The 27,611-nt window shown below is 33.6% G+C and overlaps 3 protein-coding genes across 7 annotated transcripts in view; 2 read left to right on the top strand and 1 right to left on the bottom strand.

The window, feature by feature from the left end:
• The first annotated feature begins 263 nt into the window (after nucleotides 1-263).
• On the top strand, nucleotides 264-22,195 carry LOC119067925 (cystinosin homolog). 5 transcript variants are annotated; one of them, XM_037171234.1, is made up of 9 exons: nucleotides 264-647; nucleotides 16,895-16,989; nucleotides 17,056-17,158; nucleotides 17,220-17,402; nucleotides 17,472-17,712; nucleotides 17,777-18,067; nucleotides 18,364-18,481; nucleotides 18,553-18,655; nucleotides 21,493-22,195. In XM_037171234.1, exons 2-9 carry the CDS (start codon nucleotides 16,938-16,940, stop codon nucleotides 21,590-21,592), a joined length of 1,191 nt encoding a protein of 396 aa, XP_037027129.1. In that variant the 5' UTR covers nucleotides 264-647; nucleotides 16,895-16,937; the 3' UTR covers nucleotides 21,593-22,195. The 5 variants fall into 5 exon arrangements, with proteins under 5 accessions (XP_037027129.1, XP_037027130.1, XP_037027128.1 ...); XM_037171235.1 differs by having other exon boundaries at nucleotides 295-653; XM_037171233.1 differs by lacking the exon at nucleotides 264-647 and adding an exon at nucleotides 6,874-7,170.
• Nucleotides 22,196-24,501: 2,306 nt separating this feature from the next.
• LOC119067931 (39S ribosomal protein L55, mitochondrial) lies at nucleotides 24,502-25,089 on the bottom strand. Its single transcript, XM_037171245.1, has 3 exons — nucleotides 24,907-25,089; nucleotides 24,762-24,840; nucleotides 24,502-24,699 (listed from the first exon to the last, which is right to left on the bottom strand). Exons 1-3 carry the CDS (start codon nucleotides 25,020-25,022, stop codon nucleotides 24,556-24,558), a joined length of 339 nt encoding a protein of 112 aa, XP_037027140.1. The 5' UTR covers nucleotides 25,023-25,089; the 3' UTR covers nucleotides 24,502-24,555.
• Nucleotides 25,090-26,589: 1,500 nt separating this feature from the next.
• The window catches only part of LOC119067937 (serine/threonine-protein kinase TAO1), a 51,594-nt gene continuing 50,572 nt past the window's right edge, over nucleotides 26,590-27,611 (top strand). The window contains exon 1 of the mRNA XM_037171252.1: nucleotides 26,590-26,947. The gene's annotated coding sequence lies outside the window, so the exon portion shown is untranslated. The remainder of the gene's footprint in view (nucleotides 26,948-27,611) is intronic.

The following is a 27,611-nucleotide window of genomic DNA, read 5'->3' as shown; positions in this document are numbered from 1 at the left end:
TTGGATTGATTGGATTGTCCTCACCAGCGCCTATGTTGACGAACATGCCTTGATTTAATCAAGTTGGTTAAAGTAATTAAAGACTTTGGTTTCCGAATTTCGTCTTTCATTACAACAGAAAACTAAATTTGAACAAATGCCGCTCTAAAAAGATGGATTGGATGGATTGCAAGCAATATGACATTTCTATTGGAGATGGATTCTAGCGGCCATATTTTTCGTCAATCGCTGTCAACATGATGCACACACCGCATTTTTATCTCAGCTGTCGTGACATCGGAAATTGACATATCATTGTTTACTCCGCATCAAGTGAAAGTGACCATTGTGTGGTGTGTCTTTTAAGAAAATTCAATTAGTTAAATGTTTCTGAACAAAATAGTGTCATCGATAGGTAAAAGGAGCAAAAGGTCCGAAGTACATGCAGTGATAATAGTGAACAGTAGCTTGCATCAAACAGTGTAAAGTTCTGCGGAAATAAAAAATTTGTGAGTGCGTCTTATCAATCAGAGAAAGAACAATTCGTAAACACAAAAAAGATAACAGGAGACGCGATTTTATATTAAATGAAAAGTGCTGCAAAAATTGAGAGTGAGTTACAGTGAGTGTGTTGAAAACATAATGCCAGAATTGGGCTGTCTGATCAGGTCAGTGTAATTGTTATTACTAAATGCGTAAAGGTATGGACCCTATGGAACCCTACAAAACATGGGTCCAGAAATCGTCGATACCTATGCTCAAAAATCGTATATCGATTATGCTTTATATATGATAGTGTTTAAATGTCATCATTTCGTAGAGATAAACTTTTTGATAACTTTTAATTTTCAACTTACAAGTTCACGACAAGATGCAAAGTGCATTGGCCCCCTCCTATTTGTCATTGTCAGTTCATTAACTTTTTCATAGGAATCTGTACTTTTGTATTTACATCGTGCACGTGCACGTTTATGACTTAAAGTTTTATGACCTAGCCCGAATGATTTATGAACTTGCGACTTAAGAGTCACTTTGCGAAATCTTCGACCAGCTTATATGAAATTGTTTTCTTCAAACACTTTGCCCTTAGGTGTGAACCTTTGGGAAAAATGCACTACACCGAGTAGGGCAAAAGTGTATTTAGGCAATATTCTCCTTACAACTAATCGGATAAATGTGGAATTATGGTCAAATACTAGCCTCAACAAGGACAACATTTAGCAGTATCAATATGTTCGAAAAAGTTCAGCTGCGTCGCTCCAGCAGTACTTTTACCTCGAAAAATTGACGATTTTCGAAGAGGTCCGGAGGACAGCACGATCCTGATGCAAAGATGCAAAGTAATGGTATGGGATGTCATCACTTGGTACCTAGATTAGAACCCTATAAAAATCGTCAAGGTTAAGTGGTCGCACGTTAGAAAAATTGTGTAGTGGTTTCCCAAAGGTCCACACCTAAAGTGAAAGTGTTTGAAAAAAAATTCTTTTACAAATGACTCAGCAGAGTCCAACGAATCCATCCATACCAAAGAAGCTGTATTCGGAGACCCCTTGAATTTCAATTGGTCGAAGATTTCGCAAAGTGACTCTTAAATACGCCTGACCTTTAATCCGTTGGCATTTGCTTAACTTTAGAATTGTCCCACAAATCCCAGCAAAATAAAACAATCAATTCTGGAAATGGTAGATTGACACTAAGAGGTTCCGCACTCGGAGTGTGCACACATTTTGTGTGAATTTGGTCTATTTTGAAAGTAAGGTTACTGTAGAAGATATTGCAATATTTGCATATAAAAGCTCGATCGCAAAATTGGCTCAACCTGAAAGTTCAGGTCAGGTAATTTCTTAAAGACAAACCTGATCTCATAGATAAATAGATAGGGGTTAGCTCACTCAGTATATGTGTTAATTACGTAGGTGGAAGCAGGGCTTTCAGGGGGTATAATGAATGAGTGCCAACTTGTAAAAATCAAATAATCAAAACCGCACTGCTGACCAGTGGCGAATCGCTTGACGAACGAGTAGAACATTGTAGAACAAATTTATTACTCCTATTCAGGTCATAGGCTCAGGTTTTTCAAGGTAAACCTAACCTGCTCCGAGCTTTAGTTGCCTGATTTCCACATCGCTTTCAATTTGAAGGTTTCAAATCGTATTGCAAATCTTTGAAGTAGAAACAGTTCACCAAAATCTCACCTATTTTACGTACAGTCTAATGTAAAACCAAAATGGAGGTAATTTCTTCTACAATGTTTGTAACTAAAGACTTAAATTGAATTGAACGTCTCCGACTGTCCTAGAAATATTAATTTCAGGTAAAAGAAGTTTTAGCAAGATTTACTGTTCATTGATTGGCCGTTAAATTTAAAATTTTTTTGATGATGATGAATTTTAGTCGGAACACTAAACATTTCCACAGTATTGCAAACATCAAACTCATTTGTTGTCAATTATTTCCATGAATCAATTCAACAGTTGACATAGAATTTATCACCTCACAGCAAGTTTTTTTGCTTAGACTAAAATTATACGTCGAGTGAAAACATTTATTAAAAGTGTCACGATTGCAGCAGTTTACGGTATTGATGGTATTGATACAACAACACCAAGTTTTATTTCACTAGCGACAGTTTTGTTTCCTAGTTTCTTAAGTAAAAGCTCATACGTGTACTTACCATCCAACTTGTGAATTATGAACATCATGCTGAAAAGTTGCAGGGACTTCCCTTTTGCTAAAATGTCGAAATAAGTCAAGGTCGTCGAACGATCAGCCAATGTCAACCGATTGATATTGTTTTGTAAAAATGTGTATTAATTGTTGAATACACAGAAAACCTTAGACGGAATATTCCGGAACAAATGCGTAAACTTCACGTGTAAACATGAGCTCTAGGTCATTTCTAATTTAATGTAGTAAATATAGAGAGCGGTGAGCATATTAGATTAAAACGCAGAAGTATAACTTGATTGTGATTACAAGATAGAATTTTACCGAGAAGATATTACATAGCAATAAGAAATAAAATTTTTCATAATTTGCGAAAGAGTTTGTATTATTTATGTGTTGTGTACGCAGCTCGAGAAGGGTACATGTTGACAAATATTACTGCTGGATGTATAAAAAAATATTTTAATAGATGAGAAGAGAGAGCGTCTGAGCTGCAATAAGCTTTCAGGTGAAATAAGGTCGCTATTTTGAGCATAATCACATTGCGAGATTTTTTTTAAGCTTTCTCTACGAAACATTTTCTGTCTCGATCAGTAACTTTATACAAGGATACCGGGATGCAGGATGTTTATACGATGAACAAATGTTAACAAGGGGCTAAGGTCAAGCTATTACAACCTTTCGTAACTGATATATCAACCAGTCATGTCATTTTGAAGTACATATCATGCTCTTAAAGCTGCCGATCAACGCTGAAATTGGTTAACAGGTTTTTTTTTTGACTCGTAAGGAATGGCAGCCCATATTTAGAAAATAAATCTAAAGGTCACTAGTATCGAATCAATTGCGTCCTTTGACTTAAACAATAGTATTTCAACAGATTCGCAGAAAATCTTTTACTTCATTTGTTTTAACATGAACTTTGGTGTATATTGGGTCACATTAGCTCGAACGTATCGTTTTTTTGTCGTTTCTGAGGATAACAGATGATTACTTAACTTTCAGTGATAAATTCGATTTTTTACACAATTGGTTCATCTCTGAAGAACATTGTCTATAGTGGGGCTACGATCGATGTGTGCATTGAATTGAGGATATAGGCCATGTTAATACAATAAACGATGCGAACGCAGCTGCGTTATCGTATGCGTACGTGTTATCGAAGATGATGCAATAATTATAGGTTTGTCATATGAAATTCCGTTTTAATAACCATGTGTATCCGCATGCTAAACGCCAAACGTTTCTTACCATTTTATTTATATACTTGATTTACATTATCGTGCAGGCGTATAATCAGACATCAGTAAAGGTGCAAAATATTCGAAAATTGACTTGATATCCATTGTTTTAACAACTGTTCTCGGATTTGCAATTCCATGCTCATGTTTGCAAAAGTTTAACGTCTGAACCAGACAGTAATGACGAGTTTAAAGTAAATATATTCATACGCAGGTTGTCTGCGACAATTTATTAAGCCGAATATTTCGAAGATATGGAAATTTTTTGCATTAAAATAGACTTCCATTTGCTGGAAAATTTAAGGTTAATTTTGTTTATACAAATCATGTCTGATGTGTTTGCGCATATCCCGTCAGAACTTGTCTTAAGAATCTTGTTAATCAATGTACTTATATGTTATACTAACTGACGTTATGATCATATCATCTACCACTATAAAAATGTGTTTACGTGCTTCTGGTCGGTAAATGTAATTTTTTGAATACATTTTTCGCATCTACCGACCAGAAGCATGTAAAGCACTGTACGTACGAGGTTCCAAATCTTTATTTTGACGGGTAGGAATGCAGCCCTCTCCTTCGGTCGGGCCATAACGTCCCACTCGTCAAAATAAAAATTTGGACTTCGGACGTCTGACTTCAATAATGTTCAGAACAAAACTTTGTAATTGGACAAAAATGAAGAAAAAAATCTATTTAAATTTTTAAAGTTCATTCGAGACACCACGTATGACATAAATCATTGAGATAAATGTCTAGAACTTAAATACTTTGAAATCGTTTTATTATTATAAATCATGGTTTGATACACCCATATAATCTAAATACTAGGTTAACGCTTACATGCAAATAATATGGTTTGATGATGGAGGAATTATGTTTTCGTATTATTTGTTAAAATTTGCATTAATTACCATTCCGTTTTTCGAGCATTTATCATTGAACAATTTGTGATTTTCTGGTGTCAATGATCTGAACTACGAAATTTTGCAAACAAAAAGTCGTTCAGGATACTAACTAATCTGTCAATACATATCTGGTTCCATTTGTGAGAGTTCTCTGAACAGGACATGGATATGATTCTTTCCGGTGTCGTCGCAAAACGAAGTCTAAACGGAAAAGCTTCAAAATTTTCTTGCTCAAAACTTAGAATAATTCTCTTTATTCGTCCAATTCAATATTTCATATTTTTACAATGTTCTAAACTAACAAATGTCTGCAAATATCATAATAACACATGTCTGTCTCTGTCATAAAAAAATTGGGAAAATAAGAAAAATAAAGGTCATTAAACCTTATTGAAACGGATAATCATCTGTTATTGTAAGTAAAAGCAAGTAAAAACATAACCGATGAGATTGAACTAAAACCCTCTTATGCACCACATAAGTTTGAGACTAGGCGAAACACTGGAACAAGTTGAATCATTATACCGCGTTTCACTAGCCGTTTCTAAAAGGATTGGTAGAAAGGTTCCCAGATTCAACTTATTGAAAAGCCTATGGAGTATGGACTGATCTTAACAAACGCTTAACCCGTAACTATTCAACAGGAGGTATTTAGAACTTCATCCCCATAAACTTTTCGTGTGAAGAAACGTAATTAAAGCAAAGACGCTGTTTCTATTGACCTCAGGACTCGTCACCTCCTGCTGTCTAGTTACAGGCAAAGCGAATGTATAGACAATGGGCTCTACCCATTTGAAATTATTGTTTGACTCACCACCTCCTGTTGAATAGTTACAGGCTAAGCAAATGTAAGAAGAGCGTTGGGTTAATACAACACAGAACCAGAAGTTTTCTAACCTTGACATAAATTGTTCTTATGTCATTGGGTAGGTCTAGGTAAGCTGTGAACGTGTCGAATTTTATACAGAAAAAATACTTGAGATAGGCCAGACCTGAGCTTTAACTTTAAACTTTGTATAAATTTCATTCTATTTTCTTTATCGGCTTTACATTCGGGCATTTTGATAAAACTAAATTGAAACGTTGAAGTCAAATCGTCTAGACCGGATGCCCATTTAAAAAGAAAGAAAGAATTTTTCATATTTCTAATGCCAGGCAATCGGCCGTGATGCAATTCACATTGGCCATTGCACGTGGACGTGAACAACGTTGATAAGTCAATTAAAAATAAACTCTAAGTCACATCGTTAAATCCTTTAAAACCATTCGTCAGTCAGTTATTTAGTCAACGTTTAGCATACCTAATAACGCAATACTCGAATGGAATGCATTTAATCGAGTAAAAGCAACAAACGTCGTTCTATTTCCGAATTTCTGCTGAGAACCTGCCAACAAAATTCGCTTACATAAATGTTGCGTTTTCGAAACTGCGAAGAATATAAATCCCATATCGATTAATGCATAACCTCATCGATATAATAATGATTGATAGGCAATGAATATTGAATTGGAAATATCTTAATCTGACCGAACCAATTTTACTTGATAAACTTTATGATGTCTGGAAATTTTAATAACCGGATCGTATATTTGACAAAAGCGTTGTGTATATCCAATCACATGTGTGAACCAATCAATGGACCTGTAATCAGTGATCCTGTTACGGTTTATCATTGTGAAACGAGACCGATAACAGTTTACAATTTGATGACTTCGAACCATAGACGACATATAACGCAAAGAAATGAAGATAAAGAAAAATGTGAAATTCACTCTAAAACTCCAAAAACGTGATAAATTCTATTTTCTGTTTGTACCGAAATGTATGGACTACCTTAACCAACTAAACTACCGAATTATGGCAATAACATTTTGTTTTAACAATTTGTTTAAAAACAATAGAAACAAATGTATTTTCGATATATAGCAGAACCGAAACAGAAAGCTCTCAACACTACACTTTACTTTATGTGAGCTTGAGTTTACAAAGCGTTATACATGTATTATATGAAGTAAAAATATTTTTTTTACGTATATTTATCAATGACATGGCCAATTGAAATGAACAGTAAACTTGCATGAATAATAATCAGTCGCTTTTTTGCCTCCAGCCAGTGAACATCATTTTGCAGTGCTGGTCAAATTAACTCAGAGGTTTTCTTTTCATTGCTTAAAATGTTTATGAACATTTTACAGACGAACATTTACTAATTAAAAGTTGTTGAAAAAATTGTATATCTGAAGAAAGTTTGAAGGCCGGTTGCCTGTCAATTTGTAGGTTAAGTTTAAACTTTTTTTTTTATCGTGAACACTACCCATTGAGAGAGAGATTGTATTTTTTTTATAAATAAATACAAAGCGTTTTATTTTGATAGGTAAGTTTTAATCTAAGTTTAATTTAACAATTTAATCAATGAATTTTTCGCGCAATTTGAAATATTTGATCCGTGTTAAATAATAATAATCATAATGTTGAGGTAATACATTATCAAGGTACAATAATAAAATAATGAATTGTCCGAAATGGAATGTGTTTCGAGTATTTATTCATACAATAAAAAAAAACAACAAATTGTTTTTCCTTCGTCAATTTAATTGTAAAACAATTTGGTTTGTGTTTTTATTGTAAAATGTAGTAAATTCTGTCTGAATGCGATTTTGAACTAAATTTTCATTATGATAATTGGGTCGATAAAACACTGATTCTCATTGTAAATTTGATAAGAAACAAGTATTGCATGTCGTTATAAAGGTGTCGATGAAGAGTGGATTTTACATAAAATATATTGTAAACAAAGTTGTACAAACTAGAAGAGTGTTCGTATTGAACGGAATTGAAGAGTTGCGTTTGCGAATACCTGTTGTGCTTGAGTCAGCGAAATTTTGCTTTAGTTTCATTCGAAATTGTTTCCGTAAATAATATTGATTTGCTGAACTCGAGACAATTAGTTGCTTCGATGTATCATTTTTGTAATACAATATGAGGGATTCTTTTTGAAAAACAACCTATCGAAATCTGACGCCTTTTCCTGACTATAAATGTATTGGTCCCCAGAAGCCAAAACCACTTTCAGAAATTTCCTGGACGTTTGTGTGCAGTAGTTATAGAGGAATAGAGTCTCAAATTTACACTTCAAAGGTAACATTCATAGTATCACAATGTCCGGCTGGTGCCATTGCCAGCTGAGACCAGTAGCGATTAGGGAAAGCAGGTTTTTGCAAAGGAACCGCTAAAAGTTCACCGAAATAGTCAAATTTTTATAAATTTTTTAACTGCTCATATCTCAAAGTGGATGAAATATGAAGACCATATTTGTAAGTACATGCAATTACCTTTCTAATGACACCCCACACGACCTTCTACGTTTCATGTACCTGTAGAAATTTCCATAAAAAGTGCAGTTCTGAGGACCAATACCGTCCTAGGCACACCTGAAAAAAGTCCGCTGAGAAATGCGTCCGATTTCAAAAAAATTCCTCATATTTGTTCCATATTAAAACTCAAATATGCAATGGGAAAGGTAACCTTACACTCCAACTCTAAAAATGCATTACCCATACCATAAACAAAACATAACTACTTTCATGTAGCCCATATAGAATAATTTTGAACTTAATTTCTATTCTCTTAACATCTTCAAACACTCGAAGATCATATTTATAGTATAGTTGTGTTACATCAGTGTCGGTTTTCCACATTCATTTGCATATTATATTTTTAGCATTTCATGGAATGCTGGCTAATGGTCAGGTTGCTATACATCGGTATTATTATTGTGACAGCATTTATATTAAAATATTAGATCGCAGTTGGTGCAATTATAATCCAGTATTTTATCCTATTACTAAAATGTAGATACAGTCGAAGAAATTTAGTTTTCGGGTTTTCCAAAGGTATTAATCTTATTTAACCCACACTTTATCCCACAACAATGGAATCCACAAATTTAAATTTAGTTAACTCAGCGGTCGCAATGACGGCGCTGCAGTCACGATTTCAAAATGTGATATAGGGTGGATAAACTAAATTTTGGTTTTGGTTACATTTTCTCTTGGTTTTTAATTATTACATCAGGCTTCTAAATTAAGAGTACCTTTATGCAATATAAACCGTTTGAGTTTGAAAAAAGATGTTTTGTATCAGTGAACGATATAGGAAAGCGTTCAGTACGTCTCAACATACAAAAGAACGTAAAATATAATTGTACATTTAGCCACCCTACGTCCGTCATCGCTTCTATTGTCTTCAAAAACATATTGTGTGCTTGTCATGATAATTATCAGACGTTTGTTTATTTATGTGTCTCATCTAAAATGCTGGCCAGCAAAATTTTGATCATTAAATTCAACGGCAAAATTGATCTAAATGTTAAAGTAATTGTGAATAATAGTGAAGTTAATGTGGTTTTGTTTTCTCTTCATAAAGGAATTTGCATCAGTTCGATGTAAAGTGCGGAGCACCATTGGAAAAAAAACTTGTCGCTGAAGAATGATCAAAAAGTTGCTGGACGCAATAGCTTCAACTAATGCTTTGCAGGATATAGAATCGAAATTAGAGAAACACCAAGAGCCGTCCATTTGAAATCTTCATCATCATCATTTCAACTAAAGGCTTTTTTTTTAACGAAACGCAGATTCGGAACATTCTTTTTCGCCAAATTACAATTTGGCATAGGAAATCAATTCAACTCTTTGTATAAGTGAAGCTCATGATTGAGCTCAATCATGAAAACAGAATCTGGTCAGGAAAAAGATAAGAATATGAATATATGACGAACTTCAAAGTTCCTGATTTATAATCCTGAGATGCCTGCTCATGCAATTATGCGATTTACGATTTCCAAAGAATTTTAATATCAACTTTTAGACAAAATAACAATTTCCAAGTCTGTTTTCTATTTGATTTATTTGATGTATTTCCGACCTCGTTCTAGGGTAATAAAATTTTCTGTGGATTATTTGTAACTTCATGAAAATATTGAGATGGAAAACCTCAGAAACATTCACATAAAAATTATGCTTTCCTAACTAATGTTGAAATAGCCTTTTTGCACTCATTAGGAACTTAGGAAAATAACTACTGGTCGAGACGGTTTACTTGTAGTCCGAAATTATATTTTGGCTTCGTAGAACCCAGATAAACACAAGAGAGAGGAATTATATGATATGCAGTACATACTGTCCCGCAATGAAAGTAGATAAGTAGGTATGGCCAGTCCATACAAGTCGGAGCACATACGGATTTGCATGGCGCCACCTCAAACTAACTCATTTCTAGTGGAAATTTGCACTAGAAATGAGTTTGTTTGAGGTGGCGCCATGCAAGTCCGTATGTGCTCCAGCTAGAACAAATTTGAACGTTTGGCCATACCTATATATTTACTTTCATTGCTGTCCCGTACAATCTTTTTCTAAATAAAAGTTATAGTCAAATCGACAATATTGTATTATTTGGCGATTTGTCATATTTTGGAGTTTCTTCACACTTTGGCGATTTTTCTTGACAATTCATCATATTTAGTTGATTTGTTAAATCATCAAGAAAAGTCTCAGAAGTGTGAAGAAACGCCATAAAGACAAATTTTCAATTCTCTATGATCCTTGGAGTTTCTTTACTCTTTGGCGATATTTCTTGGTTTTTCTTCACATTATGGCGATTTTTCTTGTTGATTTAACAAATCAACCATAAGAGGTTCCGAGCCTACGCTGATATTGTAGCCTACATTTCTGCGTTTCGAAATTTTTGATCGCTGATATCTTTTTACGAGAGCCCTTTTTGAAAAATGTACGACCACATTTTCGAGTAAAAATATGTCAGCTTTGAATAAAAAATAAAATTGTCTGTGAAAGTTCCATGTGCTTTGAGAAAAGTGTACCTTTGATGCAAATTTGGGGCATCGGTACAGTTTTCTCAAAGCACATGAAACTTTCACAGACAATTTTATTTTTTATTCAAAGCTGACATATTTTTACTCGAAAATGTGGTCGTACATTTTTCAAAAAGGGCTCTCGTAAAAAGATATCAGCGATCAAAAATTTCGAAACGCAGAAATATAGGCTACAATTTCAGCGTAGGCTCGGAACCTCATAATGATGAATTGCCAAGAAAAATCGATAGAGTGTGAAGAGAAGAAGAGAAAAATCGCCAGAGTTTGAGGAAACGCCAAAGTGTAAAAATACGTTTTTGAAATGTCTCTACATTATCTTTCGTAAAATGATAGTGTCCTCGGGATCTTTTGTTAAAGTATGAATTCCCTAGGATCGAACAAGATGCCGTTACCTGACGTAAAATAAGAGTTTCCTTAGGATCGAACCAGGCAGCATTTCGTAACTTTTATAAAAGGATAGATTCACTAGCTTCGAACAAATAACGCCTTTTAGATAAATTTCGTAAAAGGATAAATTTCCAAGGATTTGTTTAATCACCACGAAGAATCGCCAAAGTGTGAAGAAACGCAACAAAGACAAATTTATCATTCTTTGTTTTTGCCGGCGTTTCTTCATCCCTTGCCAATTTTGTATTTTTGGCGATTCTTCATGGGAATCATGATTAATGACGGCTACGAGCTTTAGCGAAAACGAATGAGATGTTCCGATCCGAATCTGCGAGCGAACTTCCGTTTCGTTAAAAAAAAACCTTTAGTTGAAATGATGATGATGAAGATTTCAAATGGACGGCTCTTGGTGTTTCTCTAATTTCGATTCTATATCCTGCAAAGCATTAGTTGAAGCTATTGCGTCCAGCAACTTTTTGATCATTCTTCAGCGACAAGTTTTTTTTCCAATGGTGCTCCGCACTTTACATCGAACTGATGCAAATTCCTTTATGAAGAGAAAACAAAACCACATTAACTTCACTATTATTCACAATTATTTTAACATTTAGATCAATTTTGCCGTTGAATTTAATGATCAAAATTTTGCTGGCCAGCATTTTAGATGAGACACATAAATAAACAAACGTCTGATACATATCATGACAAGCACACAATATGTTTTTGAAGACAATAGAAGCGATGACGGACGTAGGGTGGCTAAATGTACAATTATATTTTACGTTCTTTTGTATGTTGAGACGTACTGAACGCTTTCCTATATCGTTCACTGATACAAAACATCTTTTTTCAAACTCAAACGGTTTATATTGCATAAAGGTACTCTTAATTTAGAAGCCTGATGTAATAATTAAAAACCAAGAGAAAATGTAACCAAATCAAAATTTAGTTTATCCACCCTATATCACATTTTGAAATCGTGACTGCAGCGCCGTCATTGTGACCGTTGTGTTAACTAAATTTAAATTTGTGGATTCCATTGTTGTGGGATAAAGTGTGGGTTAAATAAGATTAATACCTTTGGAAAACCCGAAATCTAAATTTCCTCGACTGTACCAATCCATGCATCAACGAATTGCAGCTTTAAAAAAATCATCGTAACAGTAATGACTCGTTGATATTAAGAATTAGAAACCTGTAATCTGTGAACAGTTTTTGTTCTTGCTGTACTTGTTGAATTTGTCATCTGGTGAACAACGATTTTTGTCTTGGTTTATACATTTACATGTTATGCGACATTGGATCATTGTAAATGATTGTAATTATTTCTCTTGCGATTATTTTAACTTGTGGAAATGTTTCCAAAATTGCAACGAAATCTTTCAAATGTTTTTTTTTCCTACTGATCGACGTACATTATGAATGGAATTTTTTCTTCTTCGCGTCACATGGAAATTACCATAATTTTAATATTCATTTCAATAAAATATATTAAAAGACTATGGAAATGATATGATAAAGTCAATATCACACATAATGTTACGACACTTTTTTTTTTAAACAAATTCACTTTTATGAACACATTAAATTCATAAAATTATATTATTGAGAAACGTGCACAACAAATCTTGACTTTTTGCAGTTAAGCTTGGAAATAATAATAATAAAAAATTCTGAAAATAAAATAATTTCTATAGTGACGATCGACGCCAAGTTTTCCAATAATAGTCTACACGTTATCAACAACGGAATTAGTAAATGTCGGGCAAATTAAAAAGAAAATTTCAGAAAAACATTCTCTGTCGTTTGGTTCAAATTTTCCAACACATTTTCACAAAGTATGTTGCATTCGATACCGAAAACACCAACAAAAAAAAATATTTCTATCAAACATTCACATGTGGATGACCTATTTCTGGATTTAGTTACTTTTTAGTTTCCGCAATCAAATTTATTTATTTTTGCTTTTGAAATAACGTCTCCATCTCCACGACGAAGTGGAGTTAAATATTTATAAAAATAAGAAAATCTTAAAACGATCCGATTTTGATGACACATTAATATTATGTGTCGCGTACTGACCGTCGTTTGACAGAAAAATTTCCACTAAAAGCAAATAAATTCATTTGAGAAAGAAAACTAAAAGTAAAAATGTTTTGTTTTCTACGGGAATTGGATTTATGTTTTCTTATTATTGTGTTGAGTGGATTTTCAATAGAAACTAATGTTCAGTACATGACGTCTCTTTTAGTGTAACAGATCGTCAGACACTCCCCTCTGAGTTCGGCATAAAAATTTACTTTCATTCAAAATTCTAAAAATAGAAATTAAAGTTCCATCAATTTAACAATCTTCAAATTATAATGGTCTACTATCGTATTAATCGTCCTCGATAGTTATTCTGAATACTCTGAACTTTATCGATGGCTTTTTTTATAAGACGACCTATAATTACCGTAATTAACGTATAGTCAAATTATAAATAGAAACAACGTTATCTATTCCTTGCTATTCATTTATTCAAGGTATTTATTACGTAACGCAATCGAATTCTTATTAAAAATGGTGTTGGCTTATATTTGAAACCCTGAAAATTCTAAAACCGTCTGAAAGCTTGCCTTTCTCCATGACACAAGGACGTGATATCAATCTGTTTTTTCTTCTTCGGTTTTAGAAGTCTGCAAAAAAAAATCCTCAACTGTAATTGATACATATCACATCCAATCAATTAATAGAAGCTGCGACTGCAAAAACTGAATCCAAAATTTGTGCCTTACATTGGGACATAAATTCTAATTTAGAATTTTTTAAGTATAGTGTTCTACTGATCGAATTGATTAACACCCAATTGAATTTAATAAATGGTCTCAAACTCTGAGGCTGATAAATTTTCGCATGTCATGTTAATTTCTTTAACATCTAAAATATGCGTCCTCTAAATTGGTTTACACGACACAAACCAATATATTTTAACAAATGCTTTCGCCAAATTGATCTTATCATTATGCGACTCAGCTGGCATATATTATATAGCGCATCTTGTTGCGAATGAACAAAAAAAAAAATTCATTGCAAGTCAAACCAAAATAGAACTTAAATGAACTTCTATATTAAAGTCAATGGAAGATTGCACGAAATGGAAAAGATTACGACAAAATCGTGCTAAGCTTATTGATATAAAATTATTATTTACGAATGACTGATTGTTGTAATAATTGTTTATCTTTCTCGATTATCATCAACGAATAAATGGTCTTAGAGCTGTTAGATGTTTTATTGACACAAAAAACTGAAACAATTATTCGTGTAGTTCGCATAATGTGGAAGGTTTTTTGTTCATTTTTTTTTTTTAAATTTTTTATTGACAAACAAAATTTTTTTTGGATACATAAGCTGATACACCGAAGAAGTTTATTTTGCTGCTGCTAATCTCTATTTTCTTAAGACAAAGCGATACGTATTGATAAAACTGTGTGTTGTAAGCGCTTTTGTCGTTGTTGTTAAAAAAAATACAAAAAAAAAATAATGTTTTACCAATGGCTGTGTGTCGATTCACAAACGAAATTATGATTAATTTCATTTACTTTTCAGATTACCCAATACCAGACATTTTATATTGATAATAAATTTATCATCATCATGCAATTGCTATGAAATAAATTTCTTTGAATGTGTACTCGATATAATTTTTTTAAAAAAATCGAGTGCATTCCCAGAAACTATAATGCCAATTCATTGAGGTGATTACATGCACTGACTTCTTTCATTTTTGTGTGTTTTTTTTTATATTTACCTCAATTCGACAATTAGTAAATTTTGATCCGAAGTTCGGATTCCGAACACTCTTTTTAAAGCTTTTTATAGGTAAAATTTCTGCAATGAATAATTTCTAAGTTCTCGAACTTTATCATTAAGTAACATTGTATCTTGTGAATAAGATTGGACAAACAATCTTCAGAAATTCCGGGTAAACGTTTGTGCAAGATTTTTATAAACAATTGACTGAATGATAGCCTGGTACTCAATAATACTGCGTAAACCCGAGGGGAAAACAACACGAGCGATTGGTGGGACAGTTTTAAGAGCGCTCACCCCTTGGCAATTTTCTAGCCTACATTTGTTCGCAAAAATATTCGTTTTTTGATGATTTTTGAACACCTACATTTTCACATTTGCAAAGGTTTCTCCAAGTGGAATAAGTTACCATCCACAAACCAATTTTTCTATTAAAAGTAACACATTTTTGCATGCTTTAATGGTTTTACTTTTTCAAAAAAAGATTTTGTTTCAGAGAAATCATCAAAAAACGAATATTTTTGCGCACAAATGTAGGCTAGAAAACTGCCAAGGGGTGAGCGCTCTTAAGCGAATAATGAACGAATAAAGGCGAATAATGAGCTAATGAAGACAAATAATGGGGAAATAATAGGCGAATGGCCGAACGGTGGGACCAGATTTTCCATTGTTCTTTTCCCCTCGCGTAAACATAAGGAAATTTAGATTTTGTTGTTAAGTACTGTGGGTACTATTCATCATTTTATAAACAAACACTGTTGACAACCCAGATATACTACTATAACTAACTATTCTGAAACGGACTTCACAGTCACGTTTATACGTACAGATCTTGAAAAATTTTATGTCGACAACGAACAGCTCAAAATGGGATTAGTGAAAAAACTACAGAGAGATTCAACATAAAGGTTATACTTTTTCGTTGATAGCTCCAGGTGTTCGTGATGCTCGGTTTTCATATATAAGGTTGTAGCCGCTTGTTCTTATTCTACTGCACGTGAAGAGATATAAGTACTTTTACACAGAGATGACTACATCCTTTATCCACACATCCAAACAATCAACTGACGCAAGAGCTTGAAAGTGTAACTTTCATGTTGAATTTCATTGTATTTATTTTGTTGACAATAAATATTTCCTTCATTGAAGGAAACTCTGATTATTCACCATAAACTGCACTTCTCATCAAAACTTAATAAACTGTGCGGACTATGCGTTAGACGAATGAACTTGGTTAGCATAAAATTTCTATGTTGAATTTTAATGCATGTGTAAGCAAACACTTCGCTCCAGTTACATTCTTCTTCTTTGATTCCCATGGATTTAAATGGTATCATATTCCCGCTTATTTGCCGAAAAACTATTTCTCACACTTCCAGCAGCCGAAAGGGAAATCACATTAAATAATACGGTAAACAGAATCGGGCAAACAAAATGCATTGATAACTTTTTAAAATCTCTCTTTTACATTCGTTGAATGCTGGCTAACATCTCGCTCAAGGTGTTAACTGTTGCGTCAACAGAATGTCGTTTTTTATACCCCTACTCTCGATTTCAGTTATAGCAAAAAATATGAAAAAATTATTTTGGTTATTTGAAGAGATCAAAACAAATCGAAAGACATCTTCGGTGTCATTCACATCCACTTATGCTTTAAGTTCGGCTATTTAAACAGTGTAATGTTCTTATATACCACATCACTGAATCAACCGCAGTCATATTCGAGATGCTACCAAAATCGATGCGATCAACCTATGAACTTATATTTCTACTAAAATATCAATGACGTTGGTGCGTGATGATAATAAAAATACAAAACTTGTTTAAGATCCATTAGTTGTTTAGTGTACACATACAGGGGGATAAATTGTCTTCGACTGGACGGTTCACTGTATTTTAACTACAAGTGGATAATATTGACGCAAGAATTTTTGAGTTGATGTGATCAAATATTTCAATGATCGGATCTTTCATACAAAATTTATAATTTTTACTAAAAAATAAATCTTTTTCTCACTTTCAAATGCAGCACCTTAACATACTTAATAAATAATTAAATAACTGGAATCAGAATGGCTAAGCAGACAGCATTACGTATTTGTTCTACAATATTAGTATTATTAGGTAAATTGTTGGATTGAGATGCTCTGTTGTTTGATTTGAAAATAATGTAAATTTTTCTGTTAACAGTTTTAAGTGCAAATGGCCAAAACGATGTTCCACAATTGTCGATAGGTCCGAAAGACATTACAGTATTAATTGACGAGACGCAATTCGCCTACCTGAATGTTGAGTAAGAATAATGCATAAGTTGTTCTTGTTCCCATCAATACAATCGTTTCATTTTCACGTAGCAATGGAACCATAACCCAAAACTATACAATAACATTTACAAGAGAACATCCGGATTTGGTTGACATATCTCCAACATCCGTTGAAATTTATCCCGATGGACCAAGAGATTTTATTATATGCATCGTCGGGAAAAGTCCTGGACATTTGGAGATTACATCGAATTCTACCTCAAATGCGATAAAGTAAAAACGATCAAGATTGATTTTCCTGGACAATCTTTTTGACTATTGAAATTTACAATTTATTTTCAGTACAAATCAATTATTTGTGCGTGTTACAGTCGCCAATTCACGTCCATTAATTGTCCTATCCGAAGTCGTGGGATGGGTTTATTTTGTCGCTTGGTCGGTGTCATTCTATCCTCAAATTTACATTAATTTTAAGCGAAAGAGTGTCGTTGGATTGAATTTCGATTTCCTGGCATTGAATATTGTCGGATTTTTGATGTACTTTTTGTTCAATGCTGGCCTATTTTGGAACAAATACATTCAGGTAGATAATCTTCAACTCCCATTTTAATTTCATAGGCAACTACTAATTCGTAATGATGGTACAGGCCGAATACTTCATCCGTTTCCCTCAAGGATTGAATCCTGTCTTGATAAACGATGTTGTGTTTGCTTTGCACGCTATGGTAGCTACACTCGTGACCATAGTTCAGTGCTATTTTTACGAAAGAGCTCAACAAAGGGTATCCAACATTGCCCGGATAATACTTGGTGTATTTGGAATTTGTGTCATTGTGTTCGCCATACTCGGTGGTACAGCTGTTATTCATTGGCTGGACTTCCTCTACTACTGTAGTTACATTAAGTTAACTATCACCTTAATCAAATATATTCCTCAGGTAAGCAGTACCGCGTATGCAAATTATGTTTTCTTCCCGGTATCCGAGTCGAAATTTTCGAAATTTCCCGGTATCCAAATACATAAAATTGACTTCCCGCACATACATTTCCTGGTTTGTTCAGTTATCATTCGATTTCCCGGTATCCAATTTTTTTTTCCTAAAAATTTCCCGGTATCCTGGATACCGCGGATACACATAATTTGCACACGCGAGCAGTACAGTCTGGTGAGACTACGTCTGTACGTTGTTTTTAATTTTTCTTGAAAGTTAATCGTCTCATGTCTCATGTGTAGGCTGTGATGAATTATCGAAGAAAAAGTACAGTGGGTTGGAGTATTGGAAATATTTTACTCGATTTCACCGGTGGAATACTCAGTATGCTTCAAATGTTACTCAACGGATATAATTATGGTAAGATTTGAAATGCAATTTTTGAATTATTCGACAGACCAGTTCAATGTTTCTATTTCGACAATTTGTAGATGATTGGAGTTCAATTTTCGGTGATCCGACTAAATTCGGTCTGGGTCTATTTTCGGTGCTATTTGATATCCTATTTATGGTGCAACATTACGGTCTTTATAGGTTAGTAAACACAAACTACAGCTTGATTTAAGTTAAATTAACAACATTTTTTACACAAAACTCTATCCATTACCATCCTACGCTAACAAACAATTTAAAAAAAAATGGGAAGAATGGGAACACAAACAAGATACAAATACGCTTTACTAATAGCTTGATTGCGTCGGGACAGTGATTTTTAGTTTATTTTCTCGTCTAATTTCTAATGCTGAAGAAAATTCTTTTCTATTTCTTCGCCAATAAGCGGTAAGTATGCATTTGCGCTACTCTATTTTAACAACACAACAAATACACAACCAAAGCGACTCAGAATCTCTTCTACTGACAAAGCACTAAAAGAAGCAAACTTTTGATTAATGTTTTTTCAGGCACAGTAGGAAGCTCGAAGACAATAATGACAATGAGATTAAACAGAATCGTAGTGACGACGTTGAAAAATAAATTCTTTTGTATTGTTTGTTTGTTTTATTTGTTCCAATTACAGCTGCCAAAGATAACATTCATTGCTCACATATACGTTAGATACAGTACGTCTATCCAATTATTCGAGGAACCAACCACCATTCCGAATGTCTGTCTGTAAAATAATTTTCTTTGATTTGCCGGCTTTATCAGCGGCGAAAGGAGATCTCATTCGGACTATTGCTAATAAAATATGATGGATTGGCGTATCACGTCTTACACGTTGTGCATGTTTGACACTCCATCAAAGTGTTTCCGTTCCATTTTATTGTCTTTATAGCGTAATCAATTCCAACAATATCTTTGAGCACTTACTCCGAATCAGTTTTAATAATGGCAAGATAAGATTACGATTAGGTCAGGGAATGCCTGTTAGATTTCTTCTTAGGAAAGAAATTGTACCGAATGGGCTATTATCAACTATATGTGTCGTGGTTTAAAAACTTCCTTTTATTCTACTACATGGTTCAACTACATCAACTTCGACATGTTGTCTGATTTGGGAGTTGCTGTGGTTTATAAATGATTCCAAACAAAATTTGTTTAACAAATGATAATCTAGATTTTTTATTTTTGTATTTCATTCTTGTTGTAAGATCGTGCCTAACAAAAATTCAGATAATGAATCAATTGCAAACCACAACAACTCCCAAATCAGAAAACATGTCGAATTTTACTTAAACTAAAAAAGTAAAGAACTTTCTGCTATATCACTCCAAATCCTCATTACTCATCGCTATTTATCGTCATTGATATCGATAGTAAATCGTATAACTAAAAATGGATTCAATCCTTAGATTCTTAGACTATCCTACATTTTCACTCTTGTTGAGACCCCAATCTATTTTGAACGCGAAATTTGTCGTGAGTTTCACCTATTCTTTGCAAAGAGTCCAACTTGTGATCTTGTTCTGCAATTAATTTGGTCCGTGGATCTTTGATTTCATTTGATCATTTTTACATTTCAACTTTTTAAGGACCTTCTTGTCTAATTTCTAACTTAAATTTTTAGATTATGAATTGTGGTGGTCGTCCAACAAAAGTATAAACAATCTGTACCTCTGTAACACAATATTTCCATAACAAAATTTTTGTAAAATATGTGCTCGGACTGTGTTTTGAAGATAAAGTCGTGACTGTTTGTTTTGTATATTAATTGAAAATGTCTTCAAGAGCTTTTTGAATTTCAAATAGTGATGTTACGAATTTGTGGAGAGGCATCTTTTGGGATGATGGTTTTGATAGTTATGATATTTATTGTACCACACTGCAGTGATTGTACTCGTACACACCAACAGAATATTCGAAAAATCTTATGTCTGCATTTCACATTGGTACATTTCCTGCGAATAATTTTTATTCTTCATTTTGAAAAACTAGTAATTTGGTCGCCATCCCTTTTCAATTTTTTTTTTAATACGACTCAAATTCGCGTAATATGCTTGTATACACTGTTAGTAACAGTCTGTTACAGTACTGTAATTTAAAAGAATTCTTATAAGGTCCATAACTTGTCGCATAAGATCAAATATTTTCACAGCCGGCCTACCCTTGACATACAAGACATAAATTTATCTAACTTTATGGTTTATGTGTTAAAATATCTTGGTATTCCCCTCTGTTGAAGCACTAGATTCGAACTTTGTGTATTTAATCAGAAGTTTTTATTTTTTTTAAAAAAAGGGATTGGAGGGATTGCATTTTATAAATTTTACAGCAAAAATTTTGAAAATTAGAGGAGAGGCCAAAAAAATTTTTGTTTTGGTTAGGCTTGGGCCGACTTTTTTTACTTCAATGTGCCGATAGACCATGGTCTTCACATGTCATTTAGGATGTAATTGTTTGAGTTTTAGTTCTCGTTGCTTGTTGTTGTGTAAGACTAACATTATGTATCAGCTCGGAGAGAGAGTTTGTTTTTTTTAATGATATGGACCTCCATCTATGCCCAAATGTTTATTTTGACGTGTTAGATTATCATCCGCGCCTTCACCATAGGATCACAATCACCAAATCGCCAAAATAAACATTTGGACTCATTTGCATAATATTTAATAATTTCCCATCGACTAGAAGTCATTTTTAAAAATTTATTTAAAGGTGATACCGATCCGTATTTTACTTTCTGTGTGGAAGCAGTCTTTGACTCACATGTTACTCATATGGGTGTGGAAATGACTTCTTTGGGTTGCGGGGATCGTAAAATAGTGTAACATACACTTTGGCACAAAGATCTTTTTTCTAGAAGTTTATAGTCACTTTCATGTTGAATATTTAATGCAAAAAATCATCTCGATTATACAAACACGATTCAATAAATTGTCATCACTAATCATCTTTTGTATACAATATTCACGTTCCTTTCTTCTTATTTTCAGAGATGCCGAGTACATGGAAATAGAAGGAAACGATAATCCTCAGGTGGTGGCTGATGAACATCCAACAAGAACAGAGAGTTCAACATCAGTTTATAATTAAAAATTATTTAGCATATCGACGACTCTTATTTAATATTTACATTAGAAATACTTGCGACGTAGCATGGGGGCATTGTACAATGTACATATAATATTTTTGTAGACTTCTTTTTATAGACAGCGCAACCATGCGACCTGTCGAGTATGACTAGGATTATTTTTTTTCTGTATATATACAAAAGCACTGTACGCGAAAATATTTATATTCGAAATGTAATTAGATTTATTGAATGTTTATGAAAAGGTGTAACGTAAAATTAATCTCATTCGTTTAAAGGATTGATGTAACGGGAAAGCATTAGATTGTCTTTTGTTTATATTTTGTTTACAGCTAAATGTCAAGCAGATTTGTGTTTGAGGTTGCTTCAGCTGTTCTACCAGCTGATCCACTCATACAAATGTACTGCACGTATGACCTTATACGGGGTTCATAGTGTTGCAAAATCATATGAGCAATGTGATTGTATGAGCGGACCAGCTGGTAAAACAGATGAAGCAAACGTAAACACAAATTGGGTTGATATTAACTGAAGTAGTTATGAAGTAGTTATTTCTCAAGCAAATGTGACAATTTATTTTTTAATTTTATTGTTGGGACTCAATTTAAAAATAAAAATTACAATTTGTGAGTATGCAGATTTATACAAAACATGTACTTTTTTAAGTTTATGGAAAATCTTCCTGAAAATATATCACACGAAATGAAATGAAATGAGTATTGAGATCGATTTACTGTAAAATATAAATGCATCGCACAACGAAAAAACTAAAGACACCGAAAGCTTAAGATTTTTAGGAAAAATCACTTTTTTAAATCTCTAAATCATCTCCTACCGGAGGACAAATTACGCCGGGATTTTAAGTTGAAATTAAAACTGTTTCTGTAAACTTCGGTAAGTTCAGTAAATTTTTGGTAAGTTTCGGCAATTTCAGTAAATAAAATTCTCAATAATATGACATGCGGGCCTACACCGGAAGGAGCCGACAAAATAAGCTTTGATACTAAGAGCTAAGCATTGAGAATTTATTTCTATATGATGGTAGATTATTAGGACAATGTCATAATACTTTGCAACCGCCTGGTATTTCTAGAGACGACGGTAAAAGACCTGATGGTATGACAATAGTTCCGTGGAGTTATGGAAAATCACTTTTATGGGATGTGTACTTGGCTCCTTTATACATCGGTGAATCCTCTAAGAAAGCAGGGTCTATTGCAGATAAAGCGGAGAGATTTAAGCATAATCATTATATGCGTCTTAAAGAAAACTATTTATTTACCCCCTTGCCTTTGAATCATTAGGTTGCATGGGACCAGAAACAAAGAAATTTATTGACAAGTTGGGATCATTAATGAAGGGAGCATCAGAGGAGCCACGTTCCAAAGATTATCTGTTGCAGAAAATTTCTATTGCTATACAATGCGTCATGTATTCTTGGAACTTTAGGAAGTAATAGAACAGATGATTTTTATTTATTGTAATATTTGTTGATTGAAAAGATCGTTTTTTTGCTGACTGCGCCGAATGCCATAAAACAACAACAAAAACCATTTTTTGTAGCAGACAGCAGACGGTCGTCGATGCAAGAAATACTCCAACTTTCAACTATTACTTTCCGAATATTTTGTTTAAATTTCAGAAAACGACATACTTTGTCACATTCAATGTTTATGAAGGATACAGCCACATTCAAACTTTTGGCGTAGGGTACCAATCGGTTCAAACGTTAAAGGTACTCGAATGTTGATTGTAAACTTAAATTTTCCTCGAATCTCAGGTGGTATCGTTCTAGTAATTGCGATGAAATGAAGCTGCTACTTTTCAAGTTCAAACTATTTTTTATAGTTCGATACAAAATCGTTTCATTCATTGAATTTTATGCTAAATATGAGAACACTGGCTAGTACCATGATCAACATATCAAATTTACCATTCATTGTATAAATATAAAGAACACTTTACTAATGAGAGTAATCATAGCACTGCTCCTGGCATGAACACTGATTTTTTCGAATATTTCTTATGTTCATGTCAGGAGCAGATCTGTGTTGTAATGCCTCTCACACGGTTGTCCATGTGAAGCTGCATTAGAACAAATGCATGATTTGGAAATGATTCAATCTTGAGAATTGAAAAGTTGTCGTGCAAACTTGATAAAAACATACAAATCAAGAAATTCTGTAGTTTTATCCGAATACATAGGGCAAAATTGTGGTAAGTCAAAAAAATTATTGTTCTCGTTCCTGGCCTAGTTTTCCTATTTTTGAAGATTTCCATTCCTTCCATTTTTATCGTAATGCGGGAGAGATTTAAAATATAAACCAAAACCTTGGCAAAACACGCAGAAAAGTTTACTTGAAAAATTCAACGCTTTCTAGAAACAGGATTTTATGGAAAATTGTGAAGCTGATAAAACTGGCAACAATAGCAATTACATAACGGCAGCAACACACAAAATACTGTGTCGCTCGCTATAAAAAAGTATAAATTGCTGTTGTGTTGTGCGGTGCCCTTCTTTTCATTACGTATTTTTAAGTATTTTGTAGCGAAATGTTATGTTCTTGCTGCTGTTGTTACTGCTTTGATAATATATTTGAAAGAAAAAGAACAGAACGAGACAAAGTTCGGCTTTTTGCTAAATTTTGCTAGAAACATAAACCTTTGACATGAATCGTCCTGGTGCCAATTACTTCGACCAACTTTATTTTTTATAGAAGCCACAATAGTAGTTCCCCATGCAACTAAGGTTCTAGAGATGGGTCATCGACTACTCAAAATTGTGTGTTACCAATCGTTCAATCGTTTCACTGAGCATTTACAGACATTTCTTCTTTTGGTAATGGTATTTTCTTGTAAAGTCGGTAAGCCCTCGGATTCACAGGAACCTCTTGATCACAACAGAAGATGGTTTACAATTCGAAACTATTTTGTTTATTATAATTTTCAAGCTAGGCACAGTTCATCATTTCTTAATGAATTTTAAGTATCTGTTGGAATTGAAAGAATCTTCAAGTTCTTCTTGTACCACAATCTTCTGTCTTGGCTTTCTTTTCTCCATACGAGCCTTACGTTCCGCTTCGGTTAATGTGCTTAAGTCCAATGGAAGCTGTGGAACAAATATGTCAATAATTCAAAACTGATTTTAATTGACATTGAGATCTGACTTACTCGAATGATTTGACGGGGCTCCTGATATCGAATATTAATTGATGATCCGTCCGGTTTTACTAAAATTGTTGGGTACGTTCTAAAGTGAAAGAATCATGGGTTCAATTTTCCAGCCAATTTTCGCTCAATTCTACAAAATGCTTACCTAGTAAACTTAGTTCTGTGGATTTTGGTGACACTTGCCGAGGTCGATGATATATTACACGAATGTATCATCGTTGGATTCATTAATGGCTTTAATTTTAAGCATTTTAATAACATTGTGCCGTTCGACTTCGTTACACTCAACACTCGCTCCTATACAAGATCTGTCAGCTGTCATTGGCCGACATTTCGAATTCGTTAAGATACTATGGCAACACTTATCGTCGATTTTCAACGAGCGTTTGACACACTCACATAAAAACGTTGAATGCAACACTGGAAGAAATATACTCTGCATCTGCACCAGGCGGTGAGCCTGGATGTGCAGGGGCGCCGACTTCTAAGGACAAGCGAGGCTCGGGCACCACTACTCGAATGATGAGCACCACTACATCTTTCCAGTTTTACTTGAAAGAGCACCACTACTCCCAGATTCGCTTGTTGTATGAGCACCACTACTCCCAAACACAATTCGGCGTCCCTGTGGATGTGAGACGGACCTCCTGAATTTTAAATCTTAAGTTTGGCAGGTATTGTCTCTAGTTTTTCAGAGACACTCGCCCTGATGTCCTCATTTTTGCTACACCTCAAGCTTTAAATGTACTTCTTTTCAAATCATTTCCGAAGTATTTACGCACACTACTCGGAAAGTCTGTAAATGCCATAGAGTTATACTCGAGAGTTGGCAAGATGGGGTTTTGTCGCTTTATAAACTACCCTTGTGGCCTATACATGGACAAAACCATTTTTGCAATCTTTAGTTAACCTGACTCGTATGTCAAACTGTCATACCTAACACGTCCTGTGAATCTTTTTGTTTTGATGTGAAGCAAATAGGGAATACTACTCATAGGTGGAAATACTCATGGAAATACTTGGGCATGTCACGCAGACTATGATCCACAGGTAACATATCACTTTCCATAGTACAAATTTACTACGCCATATAAATTTGTAGTCCAGTTCCTTGTGTTAATCCGTTCGCTCTACGTTTTTCGAGATTTTCATATATGATTGGTAATGAAAAGTTGTAAAACCAATTTTATTTTTCGAAAATTGACTTTTTCCGAACGTTTTTGGCGAATGGAGCTACTTTTTCTGACACAAAGCCCTCGAAGGAATGACAAATTTGAATTAATCCGCATAGGTAACGGAGTGCTAATGCAATGGAAAATTTAACTGCTTTCCATACTCAATCATCACACTCTATTCTGACTACTACATTGGACATTACAATGAAATATGTTCCGTTTTTGATGAATATCAAAACATTCAACATTCACGATTTCATTTCAAAACAAAACATTCGATTCTATGTTCGAATTTCGAAGCGGCTCTCTCTCCTCGGCTCTTCATATTCGTTAAATAATCACGAACATTTTGACGTTTAACCAGGGCCTATTTTGACAGGCAATGAATATACTGAGGCGAAACATTTCTTGAAAAATATTATAAATTAGCGAACTCAGTGGTCGGAGACGGTGAACAAGCTACAAAGCTATTTTTGAAGAACTAGAATTCCGCCACATTCTGAAAAAATTGCGATTTAACATCACAGAAATAAATTTTAAAAAAATAGTCCCTGCAATGGGTTTTCGTTAATTTTTTTTTCGTTGTATTGTGGTTTACTCTCATACACATTCGTCTAATAATACAAAAAAACTCGTCATGTTATTATTAAAAATATATTCACTCATTCAGTCATTGCAGTTTTTGGTTTAACTCGCTAATGTTTAGTTCAGAGTTTTAGTTCGTGTTTTCGATGAAAAATTTTTTTGCGAAAACAAATTTGATCGATTTTCGCATATAAAATACAGTAAAATAAAATCGTATTCCCAGGTTATACAGTGACATGAAATCAAAATTTTCGGATTATCACGTAAATTTATTGAAACGAAAAATTCTGTAAAGAAAAATTTACGTTTATTATGATATTTCGTTGAACAAGCCTTTTAACAAGCTAAGGGAACTTACAGTTTTTAGTGATCTGTGAACTATTTTCGGATACAAACTACATTTTACTCTTTTTAATATTATTGTGGGTAAGTCTTTGTTTTTGTTTTTATTTTCGTCTCGAAAATGTATGTAAATAGGTATTTATTTGACGGGGGTGCTCTCTCTCATATATAAAAAATTTTGTTGATAGGAAAAATGGTAGCACTATGATGACTTACATTTGTATATACGAAAATGTGTGTTAGATTAGATTTTTTTTTTAAATTCTACTAAAGTCACGTAAAACCGACTATATAACAATGCTCTAAAATTATGGGACAAATTAAACGTAATGTGTTTGCATCGGTTTGCATTATATAGTCTAATCATAGATCTAATAATTTTTGTTGAGAACGTCACACGAATTGATTGTAAAATGCGTCAAACGTCCCATCTATAGTAAATTTAAACAAATTGCTTTTCTTTAATCATTTTTAATGACATTCCTGTGCATTATTATTTATTTACATTACATCGCAAAATAGCCATCCGTCCACTATAGTCAGCAATTTAATTTTATTGTTGCATTGGAAATAAACATAAAAAAATAAAATGAAAAAAGAACTGTTATCACTAGAATATATACCTAGTTCAACACAAAAGTGCTTATGTTGCTTATGGTTTTTTAACCCAAATACCAATAATATGCATATGTTAGCCGATTCGACCATTAACAACTTATGTTATAGACTGTGGTGAAGGAATTTATTC

Source organism: Bradysia coprophila, assembly GCF_014529535.1.
Source record: "Bradysia coprophila strain Holo2 chromosome X unlocalized genomic scaffold, BU_Bcop_v1 contig_130, whole genome shotgun sequence".
NCBI classification, from domain to species: domain Eukaryota; kingdom Metazoa; phylum Arthropoda; class Insecta; order Diptera; family Sciaridae; genus Bradysia; species Bradysia coprophila.
This window is presented reverse-complemented; position numbering and strand designations above follow the sequence as displayed.